Source organism: Apteryx rowi, unplaced genomic scaffold, assembly GCF_003343035.1.
Source record: "Apteryx rowi isolate R43461 unplaced genomic scaffold, aptRow1 scaffold_16, whole genome shotgun sequence".
Lineage (NCBI taxonomy): Eukaryota > Metazoa > Chordata > Aves > Apterygiformes > Apterygidae > Apteryx > Apteryx rowi.
In genome coordinates this window covers 146,000-173,971 of record NW_020447863.1, presented here as the reverse complement: position 1 = coordinate 173,971, position 27,972 = coordinate 146,000, and the positions used below count along the sequence as shown (strand labels likewise).

Here is a 27,972-nt window from a genome sequence, read left to right as displayed (position 1 = left end):
GGAACTGAAAGACATTAACATGTTTAAGGCATGCTGAGAGTTTCAGCTGGGACAGGAACAATTAGGGAATTTGTTTGCTTTTACCCAACTTCCAAGCCTAGGCCCCYCCTATGGCACAGCTCCCCCGACCTGCATCCCTTTCCCTCCCTGCCAGTGCTGCTTTTCAGTGCAAGCTGCAGTCATGTGGCTGGAAAGTAAGAGCAGCCCTGAACCCACACAGGACACTGAAGCAGGAGGTCAGGCAGTTTGTTTATTGGCAAATAAGTGCTGAAAACCATGAGCCCTACATACACAGGTGCTCGGTGCCCTGTTACATTAGAGTGGTCACAATACCATGGGGAAAAGTGCAAAAGATCAATAAACAAGCAAAGGTAGTGTCTGACATACCGCGAGGAGGGTTGTGAACAGAGAACTTGGTGCAGGTGAGTGTTTCTCTTCAATCCAGCTTGAGTTGAGAACTAGTTACACAGCAGTTGGAGTCCGTTAGCTGAGCTCCAGCTCAGAAGCTCAGCATAGGATTAAAAGGCATACACACCTAAGCGCTCCCCCTTTGAGCTAAGCCACCACAAACACCAAGGGCAGCCTGGATTGTTTAATGGGAAGAGGATGAGAAAAGCTGCCTCTGTGTATGGCCAAGAGCGGCTTATTGTTGGGGATATAAGAGCAAGGGGGACTATCCCATACTGTACTAGGATGCACCAGGTCTGTTCACTGCGGAGATGGGAGGGGAAAGTATTAGTTAAAATCAGTGATCTAGGGGGAAAATAAAGTCAGGCTGAAACATAAGCCTGGAACAAACCACTCAAAGAAGAGCCTGGACAATTAACACAGGGAGCAAAGCTTGTAAAAAGGCTTGTAAACTCTTTGCAGTCCAAGAGCAGTTTCTCAGAGGAAATGCAAGCAAGATGCATGGTCCCTTGCACTGAGGTTTCATTCTTGACATACAGGCCCTATGTTTTAGGTTGGTCTTCTCAATCAAGTCTCCTTCCAGCTTCCCAGCTCAGTTCTACATTGAAGCCATCAGCACCACTACTAGTAAGCATGGCTCTTAGAAAGCCTTGCATTACTGTTCTTCCACAGGTGAGCAAGATGGTTCTGTTTAATGGGCTTTTAASTCTTAAATTCAGCTTCCTTTCCTTAACAGTCAGAATACGTCAGAGGGTTTGTGGGACACTTCCCCACTGGAATGCTTGATGATTTGATTCAGGCAATTCTACTGCTGAAGAACAGAGGATGGGAGGGGGAGACAGGCACTAACCAACACCAAACACAAGGGAAGTGTAACAAACTCCATGAGCAGCTGCCGAAGGAGACAGTGTGCTGGCCCTGGGAATGCCACTGCAATAAACAAGACTAGGGCAGGGGAGAAAAAGGAAATCGAGGAATCTTGCATCATCAAGATTAACCTCAAAGCAGGCTGCACTGGTAGTTAGTGAATTCAATCCTGGGTGCCATTAGCCCTTTCTCCAAACCCCACTGTAACAGCTTTACCACTTTCCCATGATTCCCATATTAGCAATGGAGTGTCAACCCTGAAGAGAGCAATGGTCTCTGATGAAGAAATCCGCATTAGAAGTGCCAGGAGATGAGGGGTGCATTCTGCTTGTACATTCTTCTTCCTGGAGACATTTAACTTAACAGTTCCAAGTAAGTGACAGGAACTTTTCCTTTCTGGTTCCCTCTTTCCCCTATGAGCCAATCTGGGTCCATGCCTGGCAGGCTGTACACAGTGATCATCTGGGGAGAGAAGACAGCATTAGACAGGACCTTTTTCTGCAGACAGCCAAGACAGTCAGTCAGATGGGTACTAAAAGAATGAGTTAATTCCTGAAGTTCATTTAGCAGACATCTGTGCCCTTTCCCTGGAGCCATTTCCAGCTATACCAGAAGATCTACAGGAATCCATCCAGTGATGTTCCAGCTGCCTTTTCATTCTCTGAAGTGGCCTAAGGTATTCTTTGATACAGGGTGGCTTAATGTTACTATGTTATCCCTTCTGAGCACAGAAATTCAGTCTAGTCACCAAAAGAGCTTGGAAGTTGCCAAATTGCCTTTGTTCTCAGTATGATTAGATCAGGCCTCTAGCCAGTAGCTTATCCCATTTTACTCACATATAAGCTACTTAGGTTTGAGAGTCCCCATGAAGATACTAGATGCTTGGCAGAGTATTTTGTTAGCTGGATACAGCTAGACTCCAGAAGGAATAGAAGTTACTGCGGTATTCTTAAATACCAAATGGCTGCGAGCTCAGCACAACTAAGAATGGATACTAGTGTCAAGAAAGATTCTATCGGCAGTTCCATAAAACAGAATTTTTAGGGGCAGGAAAAGTAACCAAGACCTTGTTCAGCCTACAACTGGGCTGCTAGGCAGCTATACAGAAATTCCTTAAAAAAAAAAAAAAGCGACCAACCTCATCTGCAAGAAGTGCCAGTTCACTGCTGTCAGCTGCTTCATAGTCATAGAGGACTCTGGCCTTCCGTGTCCCACTGGCAGGAGGCTTGACTTCATTTGGGTTCAGCACACCCTCTGCCACAGTATTAGGCACCCCAACAATTGTGGGCACAACTGGAATGGTAGGCACAGCAGGGACAGTGGCAGCAGCAACAGCTGGAGGAGAGGTAGCAGCTGCAGGAGATGTGGATTCTGCATTGCCTACAAATGTGCCTGAAAATCTTACATGGGGAGAGAAGGAAGGGGAGGAAAAGGGAAAAAAAAAAAGGTTTAGTAAGGCTCTAGTATGAGGAACCAGGAAAGAGCTAAATTGCTCAAGAGTTCCAGCTGCCAGCTGTAACAGGTCTATGCTGCCCTTCAAATGGGGAAGGGCACTTAGTTCTCAGGACCTGAGACTATCSAACAGGTACTATTTGTCTGCTTAATTTTCTTCCAGTGTCCTGTTACAGGACTGGTACCTAACTTGCAGCTAATGAGTTGCCTACTCAGGTCACACTGAAAAGGAGCATTATGCTTTACCAAAGTCACATGCAGACGGCTCTTGTTTCTATTAGAGGTGCGCTACACCTTTATCGCATACCTAGATCCAGAGCAGAAGTGCCGTTGTGTCCACAGGAGCCACTGACAGTGGTGGCTGGAGAAGCCGGGCCAGAGGATACCCCCACATTCGAGTATGAGACTGTGGCATGGCACCAGAGGTGGGTCTGGGTAGGTGCTATTCTTGGCTCTGCAGCTGTCTTACTGAGTCCCTTGTGCTGTGTGTCCTGGCTCTGCTCTCGCATGCTCTGTCTTATCTGTTTAGCCTGCCAGTTCCTCAGGACAGGGACCATCATTGCTGCTGTTAGCTGGACACCATGCTTGGAGGCTCCTAGGCTTTCTGGGATCTCTAAGTAGAGGTGGTAACCGAGTCGGGTCTTGCATATTTGTAGATTCCCCTTTCTGGACTAGTGGAGTGCAGCTGCACCCCTTGCTGGCCTTTGTAGTGAGTCTGCAGAGACCAGTCCTAGCACTGTGGACCCTGTGAGTGTTACGGCAGCCACCCTTCGGCTGAAAGGAAAAGAGCTCTTAGAGCCTGTTCTGTGTGACATCTTACTTACATTTCTCCTTTGGAACTGAAAGCATGGAAAGAAAAGCAAGAGGAGTAGTGAGCGGTCACAAGAAGGCAACATGCTCCTGGGTACGATTGCTACGTTGATGTAACTGGGTAACAGACAAAACAGCTCTACCCACCCCCACGAGACGTGCAGCCAGTGGCACAGAATTAGTTACTGCTGCCGCTGATTACTCAGGCTTGTTGCTTGGCAGCACGAATTTGTCTCCAACATGATTTAATTTAGAGGAGGAGTGTTCTGGCTGTTTTGCCTTCACGTGTTTAAATGAAGGCATCAAAACTGTGGCTCTAAATGCAATACTAAAGGGATAGGTCACCATTCCCTAAGCTCAGGAGCTCTCAACAGAGCTTGGACAGGGCTTTCAAGCTTCTTTCCAATGTTATGATGTGGGATGGGGGTAGGTCTGAACTAGTGGAAGTGGATGAGAGAACTAACCCTTAGAGAAGTAAGGGCACTGCCTTGTCTCACCTGCCCAGTTGCTTCTGCAGGTCCAGCATGTACTGGTAACACTGAGCATAGTAGTTGGTCTGAGACTCCACAAACTCATGGAGACAGCGAAGATGATTCACCTGGAAGGAGAAGGGCCATTAGCTGGTCTGTGAGTTTGGAGGCTGGGGCATCTGAACCCTCTTCCTGTAGCTACTACCTACCCCCAAGAGAAGCAAACTCATGCAGCCCAGTATTTAGAAGAGTTACTTGGTTGTCTTGAACACACTCATTTGTCAGGTCTGGGGATGCTGTGTAGGCCCAGGGTGACCTTAGACAGGAGGCTTCTCCTGGTGCTCTGATAACACCTGTGTGGCTAGTCCATAGCTCTACTGAGGGAAGAACAAGGTTCTTCTAGCTTGGAAATGCATTGAGAACTGCAGACCTGCTGGCATCACAGTGGCACTGCTTGTGCATGCCTCTGCTTTCTCTTTCAGCTATCCAGATCGTATGAGGAGGTTGCATCCAAATTTATGACCTCTTCTACCTCTGCTCCCAACATAGGCCTCATCATCCTCTTGGTATCCTTCTAGAAATGAGCTGGGAGTCCCTGGGAGTCCCCCATAACACCCCCCAGTTACCTAGGAAGACTCACATGCGTGCTGTTGATCCCCTCTAGCAAGAGACGCGTCACCTCTGCCTGTCGATCAAACTCAGTCTGAGTGAGCCGCAGCTCGTGTTCAGCCTGCAAGACAGAGGACAGGGGGCTCAAGACAGCACAAGGCAGGGACCCCTGTGCTGCCTCTTCCAGGGAGAGGCAACACCCCCTTCCTCTCCCCCCCCCCCAACTCCCCCTTTTTGGCACTGAGACAAGTGCACTGTTGGCTCAGTAGGATCCACATGCACCTGCAATACCGAACAACAGCCACAAGACACCCTGGGTTGGGATCCCAGGGATCTCTGGCTGTATTTCAACTTGATTCCTCCTTGATCCCACATGTGATCACTGCTGTTCATGGAATGGCAGCTGAAGACTGATGCATCAAGCTGAGAAGCTCCTACCCTTGCGCAACCAGAGCATGAAGATGAAGAGGCTTTATCATTCCTGAGGTATGTGGAAGGCCAGTCCCATGCCACTGCCTRACCTGTTATGGTCTGCTATAGGAGTCCACCTAGAACTGGACAGCCAGTGCTGCCCATCACTAGCTGTCCTCTCCAGAGGAGTCATTGGGATCAGGACAGTTGTCCCAGTCAGCATGCCAATGAGTCTGCTGCTGCAGAGTACTGTTGTGCATCTCTCTCCGAACCCCTCTCCTATCCCTGTAGACTTAGAGAATGTGAAAGTCTCCCTAAGTTTCTCTCCAAAAGTTGCACTTTTGCCAATTTTTTTTTTAAATCACCACAGAGCACAGACCAAATGCCAGGTAGCGTTTACCAAATGGGTGTTACTAACTACACTGCAACGGAGATGAACGTCCCATTCCAGCTCCAATCTAAAGCTCTCCTTTGAAGCTGGCTACTTATTCGGTGCTAAAAGGAGTTAAACAATGGTTATTAAAAGGCAGCTATGAAGCAGACATCAGGAATTCAAAGAAAGATTGACACTTGAGACCCTCTTTTCCAAGCAGATAAAACATCTCACCCACAGCAGCAGCCAGTGTATTTATATTACAGCAGTTTTGCAGTACCAGAATACCCAGATGGATCCTTGCAAAGAGAAAAGCTCCAGAAGTGTTAGAGCAGTCAGATGCTCTAGGGCCTGCTCTCCCCTCCCCACTGCCAGAGGGAAAAGGGTGGCAAACAGGCACAGTTGTTCTCTCTAGCATGCATCATCCCTTAATGGCACCATGTGGAACATGCCACTTTTCTCTTAGGATACGGCAGTTCCCTCAGGCTGACAGCGCTATTGCTGAAGCAATAGTTGCAGTTCATTAACTGGAAGCTATCCATTAAGCTACAGTTTACAGGGGAAGAGCAGTAAGGGGTCTGCGTCCCCCTTCCCTCCTCCAGTGGCGTGCAGCCTGCCTCGGTGCAGTGGTTCTTGCGTGGCTCCAGTTCTGGGATAGAGCACCTTTTGCTGACTTGGAAATGCCCTGATCATTCTGGCACAGGAGTGATTTGTCTGGAATTGCCCCCAGGGAGCTAATTCAGACCAGCTGAGAGCCTCAGAGCAGAGGCCACATCGCAGTGGTGTTTCTGAGCAGGGTCACCCTAGAGGAGTCCCAGTCTTCTCAGTTGGGCAGGCTAGAGGAGCTGCTGTGGGCCATTATGCCTCATTTCTTGTGCTACCAGTACTGTTGGACAGCTAGGCTAGAACAAAGAAATGCTTTGACTGTCTTCTAATCAGATTTTTATCTGTTTTAAGCTACAACTGATCTATTTTCTTGCATTTCTGTGTGGAAGGGATTATTTAAGGGGGGGGAAATCTAACAGGAAACATCAGTACAATGCCTTATTAAGCACAGAGATTTTTTTTTGCTTCAGTGAGCAGAGACTTCTGTAGTGGCAGAGCTAGTTGAAGCTTGTTGTGACAGGCAGACCCAGCTCCATTTGCCACTGCCTGGGATTTGACCCGTTGCCTCTCTCTGCTAGCTATGAGTTACAGGATGTGCTTTCCCATATAGCCAGCATTGAATGGTGACCTGGGAGGTCCCTTCCAGTCTTATGCTTCTCCAACACACTGAGAAGTTTGCTGACTCCATCAGCACTTTGGTCTACTCCATCCAGGATGAGAGGAGCAGAGCCTTGCATATTTATAGCTGACGCCCATCAGCCCATTTGTTTGAGGTACTGGAGAAGGATCTAAAGTACAGGGTGAGCTGGTTCAAAAACAGCCAGTCTGCTTTCATGATGCATTTAGACTAAGGCAATAGTAGGTTATCATGCACAGCATGCAGGAATGTGCCATTCTACCACCTTGCAGTTCAGGCTAGCATCTGCTGAGGGGCTTTGAGGTATGAAAGGCAATGGGATCCCAGAAGCCCCGTACCATGCCAGAACTCCACGCAGAGCTCACCACGGTCTCTAGTCCACTAGCAGCCCTTCATCCATCTTCATGGATGAAGAGTCACACTCCCCTTGGGGAATCCACAAAGTAAACAAGATCTGGGGCTTGGCCTTGATGGATCTACTCAGAAGGGTAAGCACAGCTCACCCAGAGAGAGTCAGCTCCAAGACAGGCTCCAAACCGCCCGCCTTCAGCTAGGGCTGTTCATGGGGAGACCCTTCATCTGTGCCTCAACTCTGCTCAGAGCTTTTACTCAGACCCTGGGAGAAGCAGGCAAGGGACTACTAGAGGCTAATGCAAGGCACATGCAAATCAGAGCAGGCAGGGCCTCTGCTACAGGAGCGGAGCTGAATCACCATTGCAGTGAGTCAGCTCTGCTCCCAAGTCACTGGTGCAGGGCTCTCAGAGCTGCCTTTTATTACACACACACACACACACACACACGCCTGGTTTGCCTGGCAAGTCTCTCACACGAGATACAGCCAAATGGCCCAGGGGCAGGGCTCTTCCCAATCTGCTATCAGATCGAACCTTATAGCTTGAAAATCGGGAACAGGGCTGACAACAGCAATATCCTATTGATCCTCTGCCTGCACATGTGCATGCACACATGCAGGAAGGAGTTTGCARCACCTCCCACCCCTAAGACCACTGGCACACCCAGAAGGTTTGAGCACCATTTTCAGCTGGATACTTACTTTTTCCACCTCGTCGCTCCAAAGCTGTGGGGGCCACAGAGCAACAGGAAAGGAGATCAGTGTTGGAGACGTCGAGAAGCACTCAGCATTAACACCAATTGGCAAGGATGCTCCGTGGACGCAGCAGGCCAACTCCGGGAACAAGCTAGCCCTTCACCCAGCAGCAGCTGCCAGCTCAATGCTCCCTCACCTCATTCCTGCAACCCTGAGCTCAGTTTTGCAGTGGGAGAGCAAGTCTGTGCTGCCGGAGCCCATGCTCCAGCTCTGCTCCCTGCCAGGGCTGTCACAATAACAGCATTCAATGGCCTCCAGGAAGAACAGGATTAAGAAGCAGATGTGCAGGGAGCACAAGCTGCCTGGGAGTTCTCCGAATGGCCTGCAGAGGTTGGTGTTGATGAACAGCCCTTCTTGTAAGCTTGGGGAGAGGCAGGCAGGCTGATTGAGCCCACAGCAGGGCAGGATGGCACACACAGCCTGGCAGATGCTACCATAATCTGGACAGAGGCCAGCATTCCTCACCCACTGGTCTAGAGAGCTCAGGTTAATGGGATCTTAATCCAGCTAGCCCACAGCTACCCAGTGGGCATGTTAGGGAGATGGAAGATGTAGCTGGATGTGGCCTTTGAGCCAGACAAAACATCTTCAAGTTACTCTGTTTTCCTCCCTGGATGCTTTATTCTAGCCCTGTCCATGCAGGCAGGGATGTCTGCCCTACATTTGAGGGTGGGCAGCTACTCCTCAGACATGCTTCCCCCAGCAGAAGTCTCCCATCCCCTTTCAGCATCACCCACAAGTGAATATTTGGGGCAGTGCAACGCTGCCAGCTGCTTGCTGGGATCTGGCTCCAGGACACGAAACAATCGACAACAAAAGTCACGCACAGCGATGGTAAAGGGAGAGAAGAGGCAGAAAAACACATTGATCCTTCCCAGAGGGTCCTTGGCCTGGCCTTTCCTCAACTGACAACTCCCCTCAGCCCTGGCCCCATGAAGAGGAAATCACCATGGATCAACTGGAAGTGCACCAACCTGCTGACTACACCCCACATCAGTGGGGCAGGGGGAGATGGCCTCCCTAAGGCTCTCAACTTCACCCTCAGAAGTCACCTTGTGTCACCTTTGCAGGTCAAAGTTCACCATGGCACAGTTGTACCTGTGCTGCTGACACCTGAGAGCTGTTTCTTCTTGCCCTATCAGTGTCAGCAGTGCCCCAGTGAACAGCACAAGGCTGTAGAAGCAACAGGCAGAGCCACAGCTCTGGGATGATATGTGGTTCTCCCCACCTCTGTGCTGCCCTGCATGGAGATAAGGGCTACAGTCCTAAGCCATCCCACCTGAGTAATGCCCTCCACCAGCACAGGGAAAGGGACCACATGCTGGATGTTGTGGTGTTGGAGGGAGAACATGCTCTGTTTAGGCCCAGGATCTCCCTGCTGAGTCTTGCTGGGGTTCACTCACCAGCAATAGCCCTCAGGTGGGCTGTGGTAGCCTCAGGTGCAGAAGCAGCTTCAGCCAGACAATATAAGGAGCATCTGCAGGTGCTGCCCCCATTAGCGAACAGCTGAAGCAGGAAGTGGTTACATCAGACTTCAGCATCCTCAGTTCCTGTTTTGGCTCCTATCTGTTGGCTTGCAGCTCAGTTCCTGAGGTATGTAGCCTGTTTGGCACCTCTTCCTTACCTGAATGGAGTTACTGTAGCCAGTTCCCATCTAATCTAGCAAGCTGTCCCTGTTGCAATGCTAAGGTAGCTGTGTACTGAGGCTAGATGCCTTCTAACTTCTGGATGGATGTTTTGTTATTGCAAGTCAGAAGTTGGCTCAAATAAGGTCCAGGCAATTTCAGCCATGCTTGGGGATGCAACCCCCTTCCCCTTCTCAGCATAAAAGCCCCTCCTACAGAAGGCAGATGGTGGGAAGATCCTCATGGGCAGCTGAGCAGCAGGTCCTAGCCTGAACTGCTCTGGTGTAAAGTGTATGGTAGCCTTGTGCCAAAAGTGCAATGTGGGCTTACTGCTGGGGCAACAAGGAAACCTTTTCACCCTGGCTAAAGGTYTTCCTACTTAAGCTCTGTAGCTAGTACTTAGGCCATTTCAGGCCCATTTAGTCCTTGCAGTACCTATTAAATTCTTATCCAGATTTGTTCTACTTCTGTTGGACTTCCTGAAACAGTCTCCACCTCTGTCCCTGTGGTGCTTTCAGGCAGTTTTGCTTTGCCCAGATCTATCCCTGGGTTAAGGCTCTAGTCAGAAGTACTTCAGAAAGCTCATGAAACAAAACAGGGCCATGACCTGCATCTTTTCTGTCTTCTTCCACCCCAGGCCTCATCTTAAGCCAGAGGAACCCTCTTTAAAGTACTCAATATGCTTTTCTTGGAATCATTCCTAGGAATTTAGAGCATGGCAAGGGGCAGGGTCTGAGTGAAAGGAATACTTAGGCTTATGCAGCCCACGTATACCCTCTTACACAGCAACAAAAGGTCAGTGTGGGAGGGAGGAGAAATGGCTCCTCAGCCTCCAACTCATACACAACTGCGCTGAGACAAGGCCCCTCCTTGACTCCAGGTATATCATTTCTAAGCCTTCACATTACAGAAGACAAAAATAAGACCTTGTTATCCACCTCTCCAAAAGTCAAGATAAGTTTAGCATCGAAATCCAAGTTCAGCTGGCCCTGCCCAGTGTTTAGAGGACATGGGCCAGGAAACAGCTGACCTGTTTGCTCACCTGCAAGACAAAGTTGTTACCTGGACATAAGCAATCCCTCCCTCCAGAAGGGAACAGAGCTCAAAAGCAAGGTTAGCAGCAACCACTGCTCTACAATCTCAGTGTGTACTGACAGCCAAGTAGTACAATGGACTCTGGCCTGGAAGAAAAGCAGAGCAACAGTATGAAGAGCTCCTACTCTGCTGCAGTGCCTGGCCCTTTGGGATGAACGCTGGGATTAGAGAGCTTGTTGCAAAGTAGTCCTGCCTGCAGAGAGCTGGGGAGCAGTCTGGGCCCAGCTCATTTTTCACTACTTAGATGCCAATTTTATATCAGTCACCCCTGGTTGTGCAGACTGGGTTCAAGGTGGCACTTTGACCACTGATTGCAGCCTCTAAAGGAGGTAGTTTTGGAAGCCACAAGGACTACTGCTGGCTAGGGTGTTTGCCACAAGGACTCCTGATAGAGGTACTGCAACCAATAAGTGATCAAGGTCAGTGCTGGCTGCTTACCTAGAGCAAGTCTGTGTCCTAGAGCCCTGCTTGGACTTCACTGACCCCTATGATTGTTGCTGTCAGAGCTTCCCCAGCAGGGCTCTAAAGACTGACCACTCAACTGGGCAGAGATGTACCAGGTGGACACCTGTAGGCTTAAAAAAAACCAAACAAACCTGTCTCCTATGTCATGTTGCTGTAGTTGGCACCTGCTCCCCAAAACAGCTCTATAATACAGCAAACAAACTTGCAGTTAGGTGGCCACTAGATATGTAAAAGCTCAAGTGAGCATTTGCACACTCTGCAAGATGCTGCATGTTACTAACACTTGTTTTCAAGTCTGTTTTAGAAAGACTCAGGGGGATCAGCAGGTTACACTGATCTAATCAGAGCTATTCAGAGGCAAGGAATGCCTAGTTTCTCTCCCCTCTTTCTCTTAGAGCTCAGTTTTGGTCCATTATTGCAATACCTCTACTGTCCTTGGAACAGACCTCTTCCCAGCAGAGAAGGCAGAGCCACAGGGTGATTGCTAACTGCTGTGCTAGAAGAGGTGGAGACTGAGCAATTGCTGCAGCATCCCCAGTAACAGCTTCTTTCTAAGGAGCCTTGTCACCCAGCCAGTCACTTTTTTTTGTGCAAAGCTATTTCTGATCCCAGTATCACTCTCCAAGAAGGTCAGGACAGATCCCCCTGGGAACTAACACTGATGCTATCAGCCCAGACATGCCTTTCTCCAAATGGGATGTTGCCCATTAACCAAAGCCAACATACTACTATGAGATTTTTGGTTTGCCAGTAGGCTGGGGCTGTCCTTTTTCACATCTGCAGATCCCCCTCCCCAGCCCTTCTGCCCCTTATTATTCTATTAGCAGGCATCAGTGTTGTTCTGAATGCTATTTAGGAAGCAAGATGATCAGTTTTCAACATTTTAACGAGAAATGTGACATCGTGTAATGGGAAGCCACAAGCACAGCAAAGTCAATTGCTTGACCACAACCACTCAGTGCAACACATTGGAGATGCAACAGGCTATGCACCCCCTGCACAACTGGCTGCGTTACAGCCACCAAGGGCTGCCACCAGCAGGCTAGGCCCCAAGTTGAAAGAAAAACAGACCTCTATTTGCAGAATACATAAGCCTGTATCATCATCCTGCTGGGTTATTGATTCTACGGGTGATAGAGAGACTCCTTCCACCTTTTCCTTTCTTGATCACTCTCCGAGGCCTCTAAGCACTGACACTACAGCACTGATCAGGCAGTCACGCATGTGATGTTACCAGTGTTATGGCTGGAACCACTCAGAAAGGCTAACCTTTCCAAGTAGATTTCCTTCCAATTGCTCCACTAGCAATGAAAACAGACACATTCCCACTGGAAATGGGGAAAGAGGTGGGGAGAGAAACTGGAAAGCAAGCCAAACAGCAAAGTGCCAAACCCTGACAGTGCACCCCCGCTGGGGTGGATCTGCATTCTTAAGGTTGAGTCAGAGGAATCCTAGGCAGCCCATGTCACATTAAAATGTTGAAAACGGCAGAGCACTGGGTGTGAGTTGAAGTCGGGTAAAGAGAGGGGCAGGAAGAGGTTGGAGAGGCAATATCTAGGAGGAGGCAATCTTACCGCTGATGCGCTGGCGGAGAGAACGTAATTACGAGGTCTAGTCTCCTGAAAGTCAGGCACAGCCTAGTGGGGGGAATAGAGTTTCATGTACAAGTCATGCAGAAGAGCCGATAGGAGTCAGCTGGGCAACAGATGGAGGAAGGGGCCAGTGTTTCCCTGTCTGTGCTGGGAGCTTAGTCCAATTTCCTTGGGGCTGCAGGAGGGAGGTCTCCAAACAGCTTGGGCAGTGATGCATGGAAACTTCCCCAGGTGGATGCCAGGCCTGTGCAAGAAGAGATGGACTGCCTCATGCAGTCATGCTAGATTAGTTCCACCCAATACTTCAACAGATGTTTCTACTGCTAGAAACTCTGCCTGTACTTACAGCTATTTGCTCAGACAGTGGCCAGTCAGAGTGGAGATGAGACAGCAAACAATCCTGAATGCGTTTCCCCTTCCCTTGCAGCCAGCAGGTTGCTCATCTCATGCTGGCTCAGTTCAGTGGGGAGGAGCTTCTTTCCCTTTGCTTCCCACCAGTTCCTAGAAGTGTCCCTGTACGGGGCCTTGGCCTTTAAGTGGACATGTTTACTAGCATCAGAGCATGCTTTCCACAGTGCCTCTTAAAGGCAGAAAATAGGCAGAAGGGAGATGCTGACTCATCTATTTGTTTTTACTCTCACCAAGCCTCTGGGCATGTTTCTACCTACCGGGCTCAGTTCTACTATTTTCAGCAAGGGTCTTGGCTTGGTCAAAGCAGATCTAGCCCAAGGCTTTGCTGCTGTCCAAAGACAGCACACATTTTGCAGTCTAGAGGTCAGAAAACCACCAAGCCACCTTCTCCATAGCTGAACCTCTGCCCTGGGACAGGAAGGCTTAAGCACTCCAGAGTTTTTCCTCTCTGGGAACACAAATGATCCAGTCCACCCCCACAAGCAGTGTGGGTTTGCTAACCATCATATAATATGGTCTATTCAGCTAAACTCAGCTTAGGCCTCCTTCTAGGATAGTATTTGGCCTTAGTGTCACCCAAAGAGACAATCCAGCCTGTTATTTTTACATCAGGACTATCATCAGTGCAGTGGATCATGGCATGGCCCTGGTCAGCTTTTATTCTGCAGCAAGCTGGGGTGCAAGGCCAGCACACAATCCAGCTGTAACCCCAGTTAGATCTCTGTAACCCTCTTGGGCCCCACATTTCCTCTCCCTGGTTAATCTCTGTGCAGCTCACCCAGATCTACTTAAACGAGCCGACCCGATTTGCTGGGAGCTGCAGCAGCCCTGAGCAGCCTGCTGAAATGAGTGACCAGTGTGTGGAAAAGCAGTCAGACAGTCCCAACAAGATGAGATTTTTAACCATCTAGGAGTTTGGGGGAGGGCAGGAGGAAGGAATATGGAGGAGTGATTCCTATTAAAAGTCAGGCCTGAGTATAGGGAGAAAAATGCATCAGAGATATTTGAGGCCATTACAGTGACTAGGCTTGATTCCTCCCCATGAGGAGAAGGGATGTTTCACATAAATAGCTTATTCTTTTGTTTTAAAGATCAGGAGCAACTTAGAAACCTCTCCTCCCATTCCCTGGTCTCCAGGAGTCCCCAAACCAGTCATATAGCACATGGGATGAAGGAGGCAAGATGCTCTTTCACTCCTATGCATGGGAAAGTTGTATTTGCAAGCAGTGGTCAAACGGACATTTCCTCCCCACCCCCCCTTTCACTGTTATAATGGAGAAAACAGGTAGAGCCCTGGAGCCTGGAGGACAGAAGAGCACCACAACCAGATCAACCTGCCCATCATTGTCTCTGGATCTGCCTCCGCTCCAGGAGAGGGACTTGCTACCCAACCTCCTCCTGCCCGGAGCTGGAGGAGCCTGAGCAGGTCTTTATGTGAGACCCTGCCTCCCTTGAGCACTGCTTGCAAGCAGCGATAATGGGACCCAGTGCATGCTCCAGAGGGGCTGCAGGCAGTTGACAGATGCTCTTGTCTTTCTGGGGCACTTTTCCCAGGCTGCTGTAGCCCTGACCACATTCAGTACATGCTCCAGGGCCAGCCCTTACAGGACAAGGGAGAAAGGAACTTTTGCTTAAAATGGGAAAGAGACAATGAGAGGTGTCAAAGAAAAATCACAGCACTGTTAGCGCAGTCAATACTCACATCTCCCTCACACTGAGCAAATTACAGAGAAACAAAACAAAAAGGTTAGTAAACAAAACAGCATTAACAGGAAGGACAAAGCACAAAGTCCAAGGGAAATGCATAAGCCTGGACACTTGAATAGCAGCTCACAGGTCTGGGCAGCAGCCCACTTGGAGGGTTGTCATGAGACAAAAGCTGTGGGAACACAAGTTTGCACTACACAGGGGAAGAGCGGCAAGAGACTAGTGAGCTGGGAGAGATGCGATACTTTGGGCCAGCTTGGCTGGAGAGGAGGTGCGACAGAGGACTCCAGGCATGTTACAGGGATGACAGTGGTCTAACCATACGTTAACATGCCTAGTGCCCAGGGCAGCAGTTCTCCCCTCCATGCTGGGAGCTTCCACTCATGCCTTGTCCTCTGGTAGTCAGTGAGGCAGCCCTGAGGCTGGGGATCCTGCTTTTAAGCTAGGCTGGGTAAGTGATGAACGCCCACAACAGCAGCTGAGGTTGCTCTTCTGTTTCAAAGAGGCAGTTGTATGTGGGCAACTGCACTGCTGGAACACAGCTCAAACACAGCTTGGGCTAACACCCTGGAAAGCCTCAGACTGGCTCTACAGCCTGCTGCTCCAGGGGGAGACCAGGTTGTTCTTATTCAGCTACAGGGAAGCCCCCTCACCCACAGGTCTGGCCTTTCAGATGCAGCTGAAAGGCCCTGAGATCACTTCATGTAGGAAGCAAGGCAAAGAGGGAAGGGGTCAATGGAGGAAACACAGGTGGTGTTTGAATTTCTACTCTGACTTAAGCCTAAGATAAAGCAATGGCCAGTATTTCCCTTTGAGACTGGGGGACCATCCCCTTCAGGAGGGGAATCGGGGATCCCTGAAGTTACCCTCAGTGGATCTGAGAGACCTGACTGCTTAGAGGAGGCTTTTTCTTTATATTTTCTCTTCTGCTTTTGATTACCCACAGCCTTGTTCAGGGCCTTCCCACATAGGCATGAGTACTGTTAGCCTCTGTCAGACCTGCTGATGAAGGCTGCTGAGCTTAGCATGGCTTCTCCACATTGGGTGTACACAGAGCTGGAGAGAAGGGAAAGCCCCAAGGAACCAGCCACCCAGAGAGCTGCAAGGCCAGAGGCCCAGCCAAGCAGAGGGCTAGAAAATGGGCTCACGGCAAGGCTCCCAGGCGGGTATCTAGGGCATCCCAGGGACTGCCCGACAAGGATTCCTGCTTGTTTTGATCATACACATTTGTTACTTGAGCTCCTGGCCCCAGGCAAGAAGCAGAACTTTGCAAGTCTTTGTGCCAACAGCCAGAATAGTACAGGATGGCAATCTGCTTCAACAGGGCTCTCCAGGGAGTCCATCAGCACATGACTACCTGTCAGTACCTCCTGCCACCCTGCCTCTGCCTGGAGAGAACAGAGCTCTAGGAGATACCTCGGGCCCAGGGAACATCACCAAGCTGACGGATCTTGTCAACTTCATCAGATGAGCACTTTGCAGCCCACATTCCTATTGCTCAGGCCTGTGGACAGGGGGATACTGGCTAACTTACCAGTCCCTTCTGCTCCACAGTGACCCAGGAGTTTTGCTAGTTTACCAGCTGTTAATTTCCCAAAGCCAGAGGGCAAGACTAGTCTGTAACTAGACAGTGCCATGAATTAAGTCATTGGAGAAGCTGGAACAACAGCTTCTTGGTAGCCAGTCTGACTCTGATCACAACTCACAGGCTCCCCCGGCACTCCTGCGTGGGGGAGGCTGAGTTGGCAGAATCATAACTAGTTTGAAATTCTGGGACTCCTGCAGAGGCCCAGCATGCTTTCCCCCTGCACACCTTCCAGCTCAGCTCTTTTGGCTTGCTTGGAGACCCCTAGGGAGGTTTTTAAACAAGTCCTCAGAAGACGCAGCCTTTTAGTTCCTAGCACAAGTCACCCAGCCAGAAGCTGAGCAGTCAGGAGCCACTGTCAGAAGGCAGGAGCTTGTGTCAAGTGGGAGTGTCCAGACTCTGGTAGCTCACATTTAACTTGTTGAAATAACTACTGCATGGGATGACATCTGAGGAACAGGCACGTGGCTCCTGCAGCCAGTTCCCTTACACACCAGGCTGATTCCTCCTCCAGCCTTGCAGGAACCCCCACCCATGCCTGTCAGAACCAGGATTCAGTAGTGCAGCCTGACTGTGGTCCCAAGAACACGTGACATTGCTGATATGAGCCAAACCCCAGGGCCAGAAGGACAGAGGAGGATAAGGGTAGAAATTACCGCTGCTTTTGCCTCGGCAGCTTTGGCTTTCTTCAGCCTGGCTTTGCAGGCATCTAGATCCAGGCGGCGGTTCTGCAGGATCCTCCGCTCTTTCTGAAAGGGACAGAAGAGGGGATTAGAACAGGTTGCTCAGGAGCTGTTGGGGAGGGAAGGGACAAAGTATCATCTAAAAATCAAATCTATTTCCTTGGGAAGTGTGAGAAAAGCAGTTGCTATATTCACCCAGCTAGCAAGAGTCATGGGCCTGACTACCAGAGGGATACAGGCTAACCTGGAGTCAGGGCTATGGGCTGGTGGTGCCCACCAAGCTGCAGAGGTCAGGAAGAGAGTTACCTGCTTCATGTATATCAAATAGCAACCCTTTGGCATGGCAGGAGAGGGAGCCCAGAGCAGATCTAGGATTGGGATTCCTGTTCCCCTATCCTTGCTTTCTCCAAGGGGAGGGTAGATGTGGAGTCCTCCTTTCTCATAGGGAAGGAGGATGGGTTCCTCTGGCACTGTTTCCCTCTCTACCCACCCTCCTTGTATCCGGTGATCTGATGAGCTCCCCTTTCTTGCTACCATACTTACAGAGATAGTTCGCCAATCGCCCTCTAGGAAGTTGCGCAGTGGGGTCAGGAAGTTGATGGAGGCAGAGTGGATGAAGTCCCGTTCTGCTGCACCTAAGCGCCTTTGGGTCTCTCCAACTTTTATCAAGGTCTTCCCTGCAATGATGGGAGCTTTCAACTCCAGGAGAAACCAAATAACATTGTGTTGGCTTCAGCCAACTTACCCAGGGCTAACAGGCTCCAGTGTTGTGGGATAGAAGGCACAGTTTACCATGCCTGAACAAGGTGACCATGTCCCTACCATATTAGCTTCACAGTCCTATCTGCAATCTGCCTTTAGCCACTCCCAGTGCAGCTTTGATCTTATCTGTCTGTTGAGGCACTTATTCCCCTGCCATTCTTACTATTACACCTGCCAGAAACATGCCACAGCCCAGAGTCTTGGGCAGAACGATCTTTGTCTGTCCCATAAAAAGATACACCCAGGCCTGGAACAGAGGCACAGAAAAAGAGCAGYAAATTAAAAACCATCAGAGCAGAAAAAATAAGTTGACTGGGACCCAGCTGAGGCAGTGCTGGCAGTTAGTTACAGCAGTTCTGCCTGCAACAGGACTCACTATTGAACAACTATTGATTTTGGAGAACAGTAACAAAGCTCACAGCAGAGGCAAGGGCAGCTGGAATTAAGGCAGTGCTTCTGTGCAGATCTGCTGCTTAAAGAAGCCCTAAGTTCCCCCAGGAAGGGGAAACTTAGGTTTTAGGGGCAGAAAAATGCACTGTGTGATTAGGAAGGGGGTTGTTGAGGCCTGTTGCCAAGCACCAGCATTCACAAGTCTGCTTTCCTGTTCTCTTACAGCTGGAGGGAGATTCCCCCCTCCACTTGCAGGACATACTTAAAGGATAGTTTTGTTCCTGTTCTCTCAGCGGAACTAGAAACCCCTTTAGACAGTCAAGCTGGACAAACCATTCAGTATAACTTCCTGTTCCTGCTAGTTTAGAAAGCCACAGACATAGCAAAGATGTTTCTGCACCTTGTTCCACTAGCTAATGTGGATCAGCATCTCTTTCCCCTCTAGCCTGCCAGACTTGAGGGCTATAGTAGGGATGGGGAGGGCCCCCCCCCAAGCACAGATGATGCTTTGCTGCAGAGTAAGACTATCTTCCTATCAAGGTGGGCCATTTGCTGCTGTGCTAGAGACCTTTCTCTGGCATCAGCTCTGATGCACTAAGGTAGGTGGCTACATGTGGGGCAGGCCAGCCTGCTCACTTGCAGGAGGCAAACTGCAGAAGTCTTGACCCAAAACAGTAGTGGGGGGCAACCTCTTAGGAAGGGATAACTTATAGGGCTTAATCAGGCTGACTTACCATAAGGTGTCCCTGGTCCAAAGTCATTAGCTGCCTCTGTCATGTACTGTGCCAGCAGCTCCCCATTGGTGACCCGGGAGGGCACCTTCCGGTCAAGCTTCTCATAGAGGAATTCTTCTACTCTGGCACCTGGAATGAGGATGTCACTGGCTGTTACAAGATAGAGGACAGACAGGGGCCCTGGAAGTGGCATTCATGGTGGTCCACCCCACATTGSACAGCAAGCCCCACCACTGGGAGAAGGTGTCCCCTCCCTTTCCAACCACCTCCTGGTCCTCAGGAGCACTGCCAGGCTTTGTAATGCAGCCAGTCATCTCAGCTACCTGGAGAGGAGGGACAGGCCCTGCAGAGAGAGATTGTTTCCAACCCCCACAGCCTCAACGGAACAGGGCTCTCTGCCAGAGGACGTCCTTTAACCCTGTTTGAACTGCAACAGGGACATTGCGTCCTTCAAGCATTAGAAGGACCTGGGCTTACTAGGGTTTGGCTGCAGCAGAACCTCAGTCTGACGCAAGATCTTCTCTGTCCAATTCTTAGTGCAGTCTGCCCTGGCCAGAAGGTTTTCAAAGTGGGCATCCAGTTCAGTCTTCTCAGCTTGGCCCAGCTTTTCTTCTGTAAACTGCAGGAAGGAGGTGGTCATTAGAAGGTTTGTTCTACTACAGCAAAGTTAGTGTGCTATAGCGTTAAGAAACACTGAGGCCTGCCTTATGCATCTATCTTAAAGTGGAGCTAAAAAGCTTTCRAGGTATCATTCTTTGTTCCCAGGCATCTTTCAGAGGAAGGGGGCTTCCCCCCCCCCCCAAGAGTAGAGCAAGCACTGAGCTAAAATAGAGCCCAGGTTGGAGACATGTTCCAGCATAAGCAACTTTTAACGAGGGAAGTTGTCTGGTACAAAAATGCTCCAGTTTTACTGCAAGTCATGTGCACATTTAAACAAGACAGGTTCCTCACTTCATGCAGGAGAATAAACTGCCCTTCAGGTGAGGCAAGATGCCAACTCCCTTCAGCTTCTACTAAGCAATTCTATGTCCTGCAAACCCAAAGGGATCAGGAATGCTACTATCAACTCACAAGTCAGGCTTTCTTCCCATCTTAGACAACTGCACACACGCCTGTTTCACTACAGGGCTTGAGTGCCCTCTGACAGCCATCAGATCAACAGTGTCAGATCAACAGTGTCGAGTGCTGCCTCCCAGCTCATCTCCTGCCTTGCTGGCAGTGAGCTGCCAACTAAGCACCTGAGGCTTAAGGAGGCTCAATCTCAGGATTTAAAGTGGAAATGCTTCCACTAAGTAACAGTTCTTCAACTCTTGCTCTAGGCCGTGTGCTGGCTGGGCAGGCTCTGTAAGCACAGGGTATTGAGAGAAACACCGGTGTCTGACTTCTCTCAGCATCCAGATTCATATTGGCAGACTCTTCCCCTTCCCCCTGTGGTTCCTATAAGTTTAAAATTAGCAGCAAGGAAAAGCAGGCTGTGCAGGTCTTCAGTGTTTTCACACTGGGCAATGACATCTGATATGCAAGATTTATCAGTCTGGAGGGATCGGTGTCAGATGGTGCGGTACACCCCCCTGTTGTTTCCCTGGGAGATTTGAGAGAAGAGCCTATTCCCTCTTCCCATCCCCATTTTTCACTTTCTCCTCTGAAGCTGGCTAACTTCATCACATTTTTAAGCGCAACTTCAGTGTTTAGTAGTTTTGTTACCTTACCTCTTATTGTGCCAAGCATAGGAACAGCTAGCATAAATTTGCTATGATGCATCCAAAGCTATTGAGACAGCCTCAGAGCAGAAGTCTTCTCTGAGATCCACCCAATGCGGAGGGGAAGCATGTCTTTGTCATATAATACAAAAAAACCCCTGCAGTCATCACATGGCCTGGTGGAGGTCAGGGACTTTGTACAGAACAGACCCTGACTTCCTGCTCTTGATGGAAGCCAGCATCTTGTTGGATCACACCAGGAAGACCCCTTTAGACAGCTTTGCCACTTGGGATCCTACAGACTTTGCAGTTCTTTTAGTCCTTGTTGCTGGCCTCTGGTGCCACTGCTCAGTTATCAGAACATGGTACAGCACAATACCTGGCACAGTCAGCTGCCAGGAGCTTAGAGCCAGGCTAAGAAACTTTTAGTTTAAATACAGCTCCTTTCTGAGCTGCTGGTTGTACCTCTTCTCCCCTTGTGTATCCCGTGGCTCAGTTCTAGATGAGCTGGGAACCCCTTTTCATGGAGTCTTGTTCTGGTGCCCACTGCCCCTCCCAAGAGGCTTTCTGGCAAGCTCCATTCCCGTGGCTGCAGAAAGTCAAGCTGCCGAAGAGCCCTGGCTGCGTTCGCATCCAGAATAATGCTGAGAACAAAGCGAGATAATGAGCGAGCCCAGAACCAGCGTGGGAGGAGGGCACACAGGCAGACAAGCCTTTAGGAGTCCTGTTACCAGCCATGTGCAAATGTTACTAGATGTCCGAGATATGCCAACCCTGCAGGTCTGTTTACACAGTGACCTGCTCGGGCAGGATCATGCTACCGCCAGAGAATTGTTTTGTGGGATTTGTCAGAGACTGACACTGAATTGCAAGGGCAGTTCCACTCCATCTCCCAGCCTGGTAAGGAGAGTTGAGCCGCAGAGCCTTGCACAACTATGGATTGTTTCAGTAATCCTTCCCAGCCCCAGCAGCTCCTGGTTAGCCTGGCACTTATTTTCAGTTCAGTCTTGCCCTGGCCTGCGGCTATTGTTGGACATGGCTAAAAGCAAATTCAAGATGAGGGCACTGTGTAGTTCCTAACTTCTAAGATTGTCTTGGGGAGGAAAGGGGAGCACACAACCATTGGGCATATGTGAGCAGCTGACAAGGCTCCTTTTCCTCTGTAGCTGTTGGAAGCCTGGCGCCTGTTTTCAGACTCAGCCAGGCTGGACTGAGTCACAGCCATGCAGCAAACTGGGACTTCCCAGGTATTTGGCTCTGATACTCAAGTCATCTGTTTAAGAGCTTTTTTAATAAGCCAAGACTACTTAATGCAAGCATATAAGTCTCCCTCACTCCCCTTTCTAAGGCAGCTTTGAGATCTCATTTCTAAGTCAGGTTCTTCTTCCTGCAGTTCAGACATCCTGCACCAGCATCTGCCCTGGAGCTGTCAGGCCTTAGCACAGTTTCTTGTCAGCAGAAGGTTTTAAGTCAGCTTCTTGCAGCATTGCTGCAGAGTCAGTTCACTGCTGAAGCCCTCCAGCAGCTCTGCAGTGCTATAGCCAGGCTCCTGAATCACTCCAGCTCTGGGGTTCTTTGCTATAGTCACAGGCAGCAGCTCCAAGCATCATTTTGCTGTTTTCTGTAACCTTCCCCTTCTTCCAGGGCACTGAAAGCTTGGGTCACTCATGCAGCACTTGGCCAGGGAGCAGCCAGGACAGAGTCACTCAGTTCTTATCTCAAGTGAGGCACTAAAGCTGTTTGTCTTGCAAGGCTGAGGACGTCCATCAGGGTCACTGCTAGCCTAGGCTATGCCAGAAAGGGAGGATGGGCAGGAATTTGAGTCACAGCCTATGGATGTAAAAGGTCAGGCCAGAAAACAATCTCTTATTCAGGCTTCCTTTCAGAGTTGGAAAACAGGGCACATACATCATGAAGTGGGTGCAAGGGTATGGGAGGCTGCGAGCTCACATGCAGGGAGGTTGTTGCTCAATTTCCACCCAATTCCCTTAGCATCTCCCTCACCACTGCCTAAAGTTTGCTATGTTGCAAGGCTCAGGCCTGGGCCTAGTCTCTCATTGCAGTTTTCAGATTGATCAGAGCATTCATCCAACTACGCAGCATGAATGGGAATGGGAGATCAGGGCAGGGGAGAGCAGGACCACATCTTTCAGTAGCAGCTTGCAGTAAGATCAGATGAAGCTTCTCATGAAAGCACAGCTATTGAAGGAGATCACACAAGTTATACCAACTTATCCTATGAGTTGGTTCTTTCTAATGTCTGGTATAAGTGGAGATCTAAGCTCTCAAGCAGCAACAGGTCTCAGCTGCTGGTGCCCTCTTACACAGCTGCCTAAGTAAGTGTCTCTGATGAAAAGGATATTGGAAAAAGAGCAGTTTATGAAATCTGTCTACTTAAGTCCTCCAAGCAAGGTGTTCTCCCCCCACTTACAGGATTTCTGTTTCTAAAAATCTGTTTTCATAACACTTTCAGAAATTTGATTCCATTTTTCCTTCCCACTGACAGGCATAAGTTTGATAGTAGGGTTGAGAGTTGCAGAAGAACAAACAAGCTGATCTTAAAGCTTTCTGTCTGTAAAAAAAGTCAGATTAAAAATTTTATCATCTTGCTGCTTCTGCACTAGAAGCATTGCTGATTTTTGCAGCTCCAAATAGTCCAGATGCCTTCAAACGGAAACCTTATTTGGTAGTATCAAAGGTGTATCAGTCACCTATGGGCTTGGTGCGCATCCACCTGGGAGAGAGCCAGGGCAGGCAGAGCACATGCAGCACCTGGGGAGAACCCTGAGCTCCTCGGTTCTGCTGCAACAAGACTAGGCCTTTTGTGTCTGTTTTCTAGAACCTGATGGCTGGGGCAACAGTTCAGCCCTGAACCAATGCCAGGATCTGCATCCTGGGATCACATGCCAAATCATGGTGGTTAGAGGCTCCACTGATGCCACCCTGCAGGAAGCATCCCTGCAGCTGGCCCGGCTGAGCACTAGTCCTGTTTTTGTGCAGGGAAGCCAAAGAGGTGATTAATAATGCAGGGCAGCCTTTTGTTGAGTGCCACACTCAGTCTCCAGGAAGAGGAGAGCTGTGCTACATTCCAGGGCATCAATAATTCAGCCAAAGGTTGGGTTTCCTCTGGGAGGCTTGGCTGGCCAGCAGGAGCACTAGATGCATTATCAGGGTCCGTGTGAACAAGCAGGATGACAGATCAGGAGAGCAATGCTCAGAACAGGCAAGGATTGCAAAAGAAACAAGACCGTGCTGGACTGCAGTTAGGGCAGCTGCCTGGGGTCACAGTTTGGGGGGAAACTTACTCTTTCCCCACAAGAGTTGGTAGAGACACTACTGGGATGTCAGGAGGGTGAGCAAGTGGAGCTGAGCTGGACAGGCCCTCTGCTCTACAGCTAAAATATCAAAGAGGCTGTGCCTGCAGCCCTAATGACTTGTGCTATTTTTGAATCCTCTCCTGGATGGCCTACACGTTGCTTTCTTTGCCGAAAGCATTAGCACCTTTCTCCCTTTAAAAGGGAGGGAAATAAAATCTCAGTGCTTCCACTGAGTTATGTCAGCACTACATCTATTTTGCACAATGCAGCACAAGCCAGACTTATTTCTTACAGGTCTGTGTGATTTTTCTATACATCTCCCCTCCAGCAGACCCACACCTGTACACAGGGAGCCTAACAGAGTGGCTGCAGCCCCCTTGCAGAGGATGTGGTGGCAGAGTTCAGGCCCTTGTACCACTTTCAAGGTATCCAGCTTTTCCAGCTGGACATTCCTTGTCAGACATCATTATGGGGTAATGGTGTTCCATCTTAAATCACAAGGCTCAAACCAGGGCCAGGAGTCTTAAACCAGGAATTCTGTCTCCTGCACCTGCCAGTAGACTTGGGCCAGTGGATTTTCTGAAGCCTAGAAACAGCTTCATAATGCCCAGGTTATTGTAACATTTGCTCTTTTGTTGGTCAGAGACATGAAAGAATCAGTTTAGGCAAGTCTACCTCCCACCTTCTAGTGTCACATTAGAAAAGAAGCCATAGCCATTCAGCATCTAAAAAACTACTTGAAACTCAACTGCTCTGGACTGAATACAGAGTATGCTTCAAGCATTTGGTCACCTGGAGTCAGAAAAGCTAGGATGTGAGCCAAGTGAAACTGTTAGAGGACAAAAGGAAGCCATTAACAGGACAGCTTACTAACTCAGGAACAAGGCATTTAGGAGAGAGGAAAAAAAAAATCCTGTGCTCATATGTAGCCATGAACATGTTCTGGCCTGCACCTCTTGCCTTCAACCCCCCTTTTCTCTTTAGTCACATCCTGTTCTCTTATTTTGCATTTTAAAGTGCCCAGTAGCCAAGCCATTAACACCAGTAAGTTCTGTCAGCAGAGCTAAAAGTCTATTTTATCACCMGAGTTCAGGAAGATGGGGGAGTGTCTTTTTTGAGGAGCTGCAAGATAGAGTAAGTCAGATTCTAGTAGTGATTACATTAGCAGTGGGATAAGCACCCAAAAGCCATACTCATGCTTGGGCAATTTCACCCAGAGCCAGCTTCTATCAGGACTGTAAGAGACAGGCACCTACAATTATTTCCAGACATCCCCAAGAAAGCCTGGTTTGCAGCCTAGCTAGAGCAGAGACACCCAGTGTGTTACCTTTGTGGCAAGAGATGCCAGTTCTGTAGGCAGGTGGGAGCTCTTACCATAGCTCTCTGCAGAGGTTTGGAGATCTGCCCCACTTACAGACCACTGAAAGGTCCAGCTGTGCAGGCAGAAAGGCCTTAGTTTTACTCAAGGAAAATGAAGAGAATGATCTGTTTGAAGTTTGTCTGCAGGTGCTGGAGCAGAAGCTGTTAGGGGCTAAATGCTGCATCCCCTCTGAGGGGGTACCTAGATGTGACTGGTGATGTGATCCTTAAGTGGGATGCCAAGTCCTACAACAGCTTTTTTTATCCTTGCAGCTGCCCAAGCCTAGAAGCTTGTCTTCCACTTCCCAAGGCAGCGGAGTTGACTGCATCTTCCTGCTCTGCTCCATCCCCCAAACTTATCTGCTTTGCTAAAGGAGAACATAAGAGATGCCATGGGGTCCAGAGACACTGCCTTGTCAGTGAACCAACACACAATCCTAGGAAGACAGTCAATGCTTATACAGCTTTGGGGAGATATTGCACAGCTTTTGTCATGGCCACCTCTATTCTGCTCATGCTGGAGATGGGTATGGGCTTGTCCACTTGAGAACACAGGCCCTCCAAACTGCTAGCTTCTCCTCATGTAGGAGTCCTGCTAACTGGTGCCTGAGCTGGGAAAAGCCATATAAAGACAGTGATGGTGTTTTTTGCCACTAGCCAGGTCAAGCCTAGGTCAAAATCTTTCCTGCTCGTCAGCCAGTGTGTGCATCAGGTTGTACTTAACAGGTTTCAGACCAGGGCTGCTCCTGCACTAAGTCTCTGGGAAGCCACCCCAGAGGCTGTGCGCCGACCCAATTCTGCCTCCTTTCCCCCTCACCTTAGCAGGCTGAGCAATGCCACAGCACTTCTTCCGCTACAAGTTAAGCTCTTGTGTGTTGGCCAGACATCTCAGCCAGACAGTAACAGCTAATGCCGTCTGAGCAGCACAGCACATTATGGCCGGTCCATTTATCTCCCAGTCGCTGCAGTTCCAGTAAAGCATCACTTTGTTAAATGCCTGGAGCTGAAGAAAGCATCCCCAGTGCTATAGAAAATTGAGCTTATTCTAGCCAGGTCTTATTCCTCTCCTGGAAGATCTGCTGTGCTAAGATGACTGCTAAAAACCTAATTCTCATTGCCAATAGCAGACCTCAACTGTCATTTGTTTCTTGGTGCAGATAGGGCAATGCTCAATGGGGAGAGCCCAAATCTGATTATTTTCCCCAGCAACTGCATTTCAAGAGGTGGTTGTCAGCATCAGTGATCCATATTCTCCCAGTCTGCCCTACTTATGCAAAAACCAGCACACACTCCTCAAGTACCAGTGCCCCTATGCCACTTTGTTTCGAGTAATTACTACTGTAATTAATCATGTGGATATTCATATGCAGGATGATATGGAGTAGGTGTAGCAGGCTGGAGCCACTATTTATAAGTGCCTCCCTGCTCTAGAATCACTGCGTGCAGACACTGCTCCCATGCCCGTCTCCTTCCTACGCCTTGTAGGAGTCTGATAAATGGTTTTTAGCTTCAGCAGGGCTTCTAAACACTCGATTTCATTATAGCATTTCTTCCTTTCTTTGTTACCAAGGTCATGTGCATGAGAACAGCATCTTTAAGCTCTCCATCTGCTCCATATTTTGCACCTGTAGTTAATATTTCTCTTTTCATAACATATGACTCATTGGCACAATAACAGGAGGTGATATCTGTTTACAGGAGACCAGTTGCTAAAAGAGCCTGAATTACTCTGTTGCACAGAAGGCTTGGAACAAGCCAGCACTGTTCTGGATGTTTATCAACCCCCACATAATAGGCAGAACAAGAAGCCCAGCCCCAGAGTCGCCAGCCGAATTTCAGTTCTTGGGCAGGATCCCAGCAAACTCCAGCTTAGCCTCTTCCCTCTCCTTCTGCCCATCCCAGAACAGCTTTCCCAGCTGTTACGCCCAAGGAGCAGACGTGCTCAGCAGCCACATCTCACCACCTGTAGGACACTTAGGTCTTCATGGGTAGCCAAGTTTCTTCAGCCCCTGTCAGCTTCAGGGGGTCACTGCATCCCCAGCAAGCTCCCAGTACTAAGTCCTGGTGCCAGTTTAGTCCAACTAGACCCTGCCAGCTCAGTCTCAAGAGCCCTTTCCCGCCATTGTAACAGCACTGCCTTTTGGCAGGTCCTGGGAGCCGTTGCTACCCAGCCTCAAGGTTGGCACATGGAGCATCTACAAGCCCATCTCTACTGCAAACGTCCACCTCGCAAAGGGAAGAGCTCCCGATGGGCCTGGCCACGGGCCAGACAATTAACTGAACAGCCACTTGCAAGATAAGCTTCTAGGAAAAATAGCCATTAGACAAGCCGTTATCTCCGCACTTCCCCTTCTCCTCCCCTCCAAAACCCTGTTTATCAGAAGCCTCCCTGGGGCCGTTTCCTTTATTCACCTCTACGATGCCCTGGACACCCCCCTCATCAAGGGGGGGCGGCACTGCCCAGCTTTGCTCCTGCTCGGGGCTACCCAGCACCGCTCGAAGCCCTCAGCGCCCGGAGGTCACCGCTCCGGGCCGCAGCCCGCGCGGGCGAGGCGAGGCGAGCCCGCAGCACCGGGGAACCGCCCGGCCCCAGTCCCGGCCCCGCGGCGCTTCCCGGCCGCCGAGGGAGGCGGCTGCGGCGGGGCCCGGGCTCCCCTCGGGCCGGGCCCCTCCCCGCTCACCTGCACGGCCCGCGAGAAGAAGACGCCCGCGTCCGACGCCAGCTTCTTCACGTTGAAGTCCATGATGGGCGCCGCGAGCCGCCCCCGCCGCGCCGCGCCCCCGCTGTCGCTGCGG

At 49.8% G+C, this 27,972-nt stretch overlaps 2 protein-coding genes across 4 annotated transcripts in view; one reads left to right on the top strand and one right to left on the bottom strand.

Annotated features, from left to right (window-relative positions):
- Positions 1–236: 236 nt before the first annotated feature.
- On the bottom strand, positions 237–27,972 carry SH3GLB2 (SH3 domain containing GRB2 like, endophilin B2). Of its 3 annotated transcripts, XM_026059817.1 has the most exons (11): positions 27,858–27,972; positions 19,278–19,419; positions 18,801–18,929; positions 17,458–17,591; positions 16,888–16,980; positions 12,511–12,573; positions 7,698–7,721; positions 4,648–4,737; positions 4,035–4,135; positions 2,414–2,675; positions 237–1,737 (listed from the first exon to the last, which is right to left on the bottom strand). In XM_026059817.1, the coding sequence occupies exons 1-11, from the start codon at positions 27,918–27,920 to the stop codon at positions 1,630–1,632; spliced, it is 1,209 nt and encodes a 402-aa protein (XP_025915602.1). In that variant the 5' UTR covers positions 27,921–27,972; the 3' UTR covers positions 237–1,629. The 3 variants fall into 3 exon arrangements, with proteins under 3 accessions (XP_025915602.1, XP_025915600.1, XP_025915601.1); XM_026059815.1 differs by lacking the exon at positions 7,698–7,721 and having other exon boundaries at positions 238–1,737; positions 27,858–27,971; XM_026059816.1 differs by lacking the exons at positions 7,698–7,721; positions 12,511–12,573 and having other exon boundaries at positions 238–1,737; positions 27,858–27,953.
- Positions 3,048–27,972, top strand: part of MIGA2 (mitoguardin 2) — a 43,070-nt gene continuing 18,145 nt past the window's right edge. The window contains exon 1 of the mRNA XM_026059812.1: positions 3,048–3,162. The gene's annotated coding sequence lies outside the window, so the exon portion shown is untranslated. The remainder of the gene's footprint in view (positions 3,163–27,972) is intronic.